General features: G+C 43.1%; 1 protein-coding gene across 1 annotated transcript in view; it reads right to left on the bottom strand.

Annotated features, from left to right (window-relative positions):
• Nucleotides 1-3,560: 3,560 nt before the first annotated feature.
• Nucleotides 3,561-5,857, bottom strand: part of ttc28 (tetratricopeptide repeat domain 28) — a 158,308-nt gene continuing 156,011 nt past the window's right edge. The window contains exon 34 of the mRNA XM_072372692.1: nucleotides 3,561-5,311. Coding sequence (XP_072228793.1) covers nucleotides 4,210-5,311 — 1,102 coding nt within the window. The 3' untranslated portion in view covers nucleotides 3,561-4,209. The remainder of the gene's footprint in view (nucleotides 5,312-5,857) is intronic.

The raw sequence follows: 5,857 nt of genomic DNA, 5'->3' as shown, positions 1-5,857 counted from the left end.
AGTTGAAGCCACGCAGAATTATCAACAAGTTCGGCCCGCCCACTAGGCGGAATCTGATTGGTTCTCATACCTTTATCATTATTAATGTAATTTGCTCAATATATTATTTTATATTTAAACAAATACAATCCATTAATTCATTATGTAGAGCTTTCATATTTATTTTAATTTGTTAACCTTTTTAACCTTTAATCTAATTTGATTGACATGATTTGCTTAAGCTGTCCATTTACTCTTGGGCAGCTTCCACCACCAGACCTCAAGCTGCCCCTCCACCTCTGCGGCAGCTTCCACCACCAGGCCTACAGAGTCCAACTGCACCTCCGCCTCTGTGGCAGCTTCCACCACCAGGTATCCTGAGCACAGCTGCACCTCCACATCTGTGGCAGCTACCACCACCAGGCCTCCTCTGTCCAGCTGCACCACCATCCCCATCTCTATGATTGATACCAACATCACTCCTGTTGCTATACCTCCGCTACAACCTGGACAGCTCCCTCTGTCCCTAACTATAGAGGAGGTTGGAGCTGAGCTCAGGAGACTTCAGTCAGGGAGGGCTGCAGGCCCAGATGGAGTCTTTCCAAGGTTTCTGAGGGACTGTGCTGGTCAACCAGCAGTCCCTCTTCAGAGCCTCTTCAATATGAGCCTTCAGAATGAAAAAGTACCGGTGTTGTGGAAAACGTCTTGTCTCATACCGGTGCCCATATTAGGGTAACCGTTGGAGCTGAGTGACGACAGACCAGTGGCTTTGACATCTCATATCATGAAGACCTTGGAGAGACTCCTTGTTGGTCGCATGAGTTACTGAGTTACAGGTTACTGAGGACCTCGACCCCCTCCAGTTTGCCTACCAGAAACATATAGGAGTGGAAGACGCAATTCTGTACATGCTGCATCGGGCGTATGCTTATCTGGATGTGCCTAGTTCATATGTGAGAATCATGTTCTTTGACTTCTCCAGTGCCTTCAATACCATACAGCCTCCCATACTGAAAGACAAGCTTCTAGGAATAGGTGTGGCCCCCTCCCTGACATCGTGGATTATAGACTATCTGACTGCCAGTCCTTCAGTGTCTGCAGTGACATGATGTGCATGTTTTATCACACTGTCATTGAGAGTGCATTGTTCTATGCTGGGGGAGTTGCACTACAGACAAAAACTGTAGGCGCCTGGACAAACTGGTGAAAAAGGTTGTAGGCTGAAGGCTAGACCCTCTCAGTGCTGTGGTGGAGCAACGGTTGAGGAGGAAATCATATTCTGTTTTGGAGAATAATAAACATCATCTCCACATCATCCTGGCAGGACAGAGGAGCAGCTGAGGCTCATCTCTCTGCACTGCAGGACTGAGAGGTTCAGAAGGTCCTTTGTCACCATAGCCATACGGATAATTAACAGTGACTGCTGACATGTTCTTCTAAAATTTATTTATGCATTCATTTATTGTTATTATTGTTCTAATATCCATCCAGCCATCCATTTTCTATACCCGCTTAATCTGTCGGTTGGGTCGCGGGGGGGCTGGAGTCTATCCCAGTGGTAATTGGGTGAGAGGCAGGGTACACCCTGGACAGGTCGCCAGTCCATCACAGGGCTACACATGCTTGATTTGGACAGTGGGAGGAAGCCAGAGTACCTGGTTAGAACCCACGTATACACGGGGAGAACACGCAAACTCCACACAGAAAGGCCCGAGAACCCTCTCGATGTGAGGCAACGGTGCTAAGCACCACACCACCGTGCAGGATGTCCTAATATACAATCATTGTAAATATTAAAAAAAATAAATACATTTTGAGTTTCTTGACTAACTTTCAATTTTTCCCCACTGAGGGATGAATAAAGTATTTTTCTATTCTATTCTATTCTATTCTATTCTATTCTATGCTCATCAGCTGCGTGTTGATTTTCTCACAATGTCCAACTAAGAAAACTGTCTTTTTGTCTGTAACTCTATCAACCACATGTTAGGATATCTTTAACAATATGAATAACAGATTTACATATATGTTTTTTAAATAAATAGTAATGAGCAAAAGACCTGATCCAGTCCCTTCTTTATGTTTACTTCCAAGCAGCCAGAATTTTATCACTTATAATAAGTGGTCTTCATCAATAGTTCTCCAGGCTTTCTGAAGGTCTTTCAAAGTTTTTCGTTGGACATTTTCTGCTATTTCACTCATTTTCAGTCCAGTCTCTGTACCTTTTTTCTTTGTTAAGCCACCTAACTCTGACCTATGAATCATTCAAGCAGAAAAAAGGCTCCTAACTCAAGGGATGAACCAGTGTTGTGTCGACACATAACAGACAACTTAGAAAAGAAGCCATTTTAAATGGCATCTTTAGGCACTTTGTTGCTAGCAGCCTGTCACAAAGACACATAATTTGTTCCCATTTCTTTAGTTGCATCTATGAAAAACACCAAAGATAACACAGTTTGGCAGACAGCATGGTGTGCAGTGTGTCCTTAAAACATTTGAGGAAACTGGACAAGTGGAGGACAAAAGAAGAAGTGTCAGGCCTAAAAAACTATCTACAGCAGATGAACAGTATCTGAAAGTGATGTCCTTAAGAAAGAGGAAAAACTCCAGCAAAGACCTGACACAGGACCTGAGAGATGCATCTGGACCTTCAGCTGATCCATCTACTGTTGGCCCAAGCCTCATCAGAAATGGTCTCCATGGAAGGGTGGCTGTCAAGAAGCCATTCTTAAGGAAGGGAAACAGGGAGAAAAGGCTGAGCTATGCCAAATGACACAAGAAGTGGACTGAAAATCAGCGGCAACAGGTCTTATGGAGGAATGAATCCTCCCCAGAGCCCGGACCTCAATATTATGGAAGCCGCGTGGGATCATCTGACAGAGAACGGAATAAAAGGCAGCCAACATCCAAAGAAGAGCTTTGGGATGTCCTTCAAGAAGCCTGGAGAACTATTCCTGAAGACTACTTAAAGAAATGACAGAAAGCTTGTTTAAGAGGGTTCAGGCTGTGTTGGAGAATAAAGGAGCTCAGACCAAATATTGGTAGTTCAAATCATATAAACTTTTCTTTTGCCTTATATATTGTATTTCTATTTAGATGTGCATATTTCAATGAATAAGTGCACTAATTTCCTTTTTTCTTGGCAATTCATGATAAAACGAGGCTTGGCTAAAGATCCCAGTTCTGTTCAGTGGAGGAAAAGGTTGGCAGCTGTGGATGAAGGATAAAGCTACACACAATGAAGTTTTCTTGGACATGATGCTGAACCCCACGTCACCCTTTAAGTGTTCCTAACATTTAAGTTACTACAAGTGTTTACAAAATAAATAAATTTAAAAAGTATAAACTTTCCTCATAGCATGTGGACAAAACGTATGAAGTAGTTGTAGAATCTTTGTATAAATTCACCGTATTCACACAGTCTAATTACAGTGTGTTTTTGTCAGGATTTACGTTTCTAATTTTTGTTTAATATTGACTGCTGGGTCTATTTTTAGCATAAAGAAAGTCAGAAGAATTCTCATGTCATGGATTTGTGACATAAAAATGAGTCAAGAAAAGGAAACCCTTCACACAGATCTTTCCAAGTGGAACTGTGGCAGCGCTGCAGAAATATAAACTTAATGAAACACTCAACAGAAAGAGGTTGTTGCCCACACATGAAACAAAACCTTCATAAAAATATCAACGTGTTTTCCTCACTTCTGTGCTTTTTTTTAATATTCTTTATAAAATGTGTAATAATGACTGTTAAACAACAACATAAATGACAAGAATAACCAATGGTAATGACATTTAACAATAATAATTATTACATAATAAATCAGGATCAAATTCAGGTCAACATACACAAACATAGTGAGCGTTTAGGTTGACATGTTCACCCAGTCAACAGACTGTTAGTCAAAAACGTTCTTTTCAGTGTACATCGAGACACGTGCTCAAGTCAGACATGACAACAATCAAAGCCAGAGACTCAAACACTTCGCTTCGAGTATTTGAGAAGGCACAGTCATCACATTCAAATCATTTACATCCTTCACAAAAGCAACAACAAGTAAAACCAGGCCAATACGAAACTGTACTTTCTTCTACTCCTGTCTTCAGCAGGAATCGGTAAAAATGTAGCTCACTGAAAAATGGCTAACTTCTGTCTCGGTACAAACACAGCAAATGAGCCAGCAGATTAGCTCGCTGGCTGGGACTTTAGCAGGGCAAATATCCAAACTCTCAACATTTAGAAGATGGGAAAAACTGTCCAGATGAGAGGAACTTGTAGCCATTCCCAGAGGGAAGTCTGAGGCCTCCTTTAGAGTTTGTTGAGAGACTCGAGGGTGCAGCTGGTGGTGTTTTAGCCTCCTGTTTTTGGTGACCATTTGGTCTGTCGTCAGCATTGTGAGCCTCATTTTCCCTGACAGACTCATGTCGAGGTGAGAGATTCAGCAAACCCAAAACATCTTTCTGAACTGTACTCATTTTTTTATGCCCACCTCGTAGTAACCTGGCAGGGCAGGGCACCTCCTGTTTCTGGCTGGCATTGGCCCAGAAGGTTTTTAAGTCATGGATTGCCTGTACTTTATTATTCTGCTTTGATTGGTTGAGCTCAGGAGTGTTTGCAGGGCTCGATGATGCCGAAACGGACCCCGTGGAGGAATAGGAAAGAGCTGGAGATGGGGCGCTGTCAGCAGGAGAGCGTGAGGGTGAGATATGGGACCTGAAAGGTGAGCTGGGGTGTTTAAGTTTAAGCACATCTGGGGAGACCGCAGGGAGGGGGGAACTCTTCTCTTTCACAGGAAGAGACAAGGAAGGAGAGGAATTAGCTGGACTGTTGTAGCCCGAGCTGATTTTCTGCAGTGATGAGGAGCGGGATGGAGGTTTAGGCCGAGTTGGAGGAGGGGTTGAGACAGAGGTGAAGAGGGGTGAGAGATGTTTAGAGACAGAAAGAGGAGAGGAGCAAGCCCTCAGACTTGCCCTGCTGGGAGGTCTGCTAAACGCACTGGTCTCAGAGGGCTGAAACCTTCGTGCTCCACCAGTGGGAGTGTAAGTTGGAGTTGTGGGTGTAGACATAGATGGTTGTCTGGTATGAGCATCTTCTAGTCCTTCAGCTCCCCCGAGTGTCTTTCCTCTGACGTTTGCTTTTTGCAGGCTCTCGACAGCTTGCATATGGCTCTGGGTCTCCTCCAGAATCTTCTGGGCCAGTTCCTGGGGATCCATTTGTCCTGCAGGTCCCATCCTCTCCTCCTGGGATTTGACTGTGCTGTCTGTCTCGGTGCTCGACTGGTCTGACTCGGAGCTGCTCACCTTCCCTTTCCCCATCCTCTGAGGAGATAATCTGGAAAAGTGTTAAATAAAGGCCACATTTTCAGTTAGAAGGCAAATCTTAGGCTTTTGTTACTGTTTTTTACTACTTGATAGAAGTTTAAAACCATCAGTGTAAAAAAAATTAGCAACTTGGCAACAAAATGTCTGCTAGTTCTTTAATAAGAACCCAAAAAGAAAGGGCTGTAGTGATAAAAACAGAGGACAGTAAGTAAAATACAACTTATACGTATTATTTTGGTATTTGGGAACTCAATGCTCCTTTTTCATCTTTAGAAATTCTCTTTTTTTGGGCTGGTCGGTGGCTTAGTGGGTTAAGCAGACGTCCCATATACAGAGGGAAGTCCTCGATGCAGTTGGCCCCTGTTCGAGTCCTGAACCGGATGGCCATTTGCTGCATGTCATTCCCTCTCTCTGCCCTGTTTCCTGTCTCTCTCCACTGTACTATCAATAAAGGCACTGAAAAGCCCCAAAAAATACTTTAAAAAAAAGAAATGATCTTTTTCTTGAATGACAATAAATATTAATAATGGTGAAAATCATCCCATGTTCCAGTGTT

Source organism: Leuresthes tenuis, unplaced genomic scaffold, assembly GCF_036924035.1.
Source record: "Leuresthes tenuis unplaced genomic scaffold, fLeuTen1.0.hap1 SCAF_19, whole genome shotgun sequence".
NCBI classification, from domain to species: domain Eukaryota; kingdom Metazoa; phylum Chordata; class Actinopteri; order Atheriniformes; family Atherinopsidae; genus Leuresthes; species Leuresthes tenuis.
Note: the sequence above shows the minus strand (reverse complement) of the source record. Positions and strands in the feature narration are given on the sequence as shown.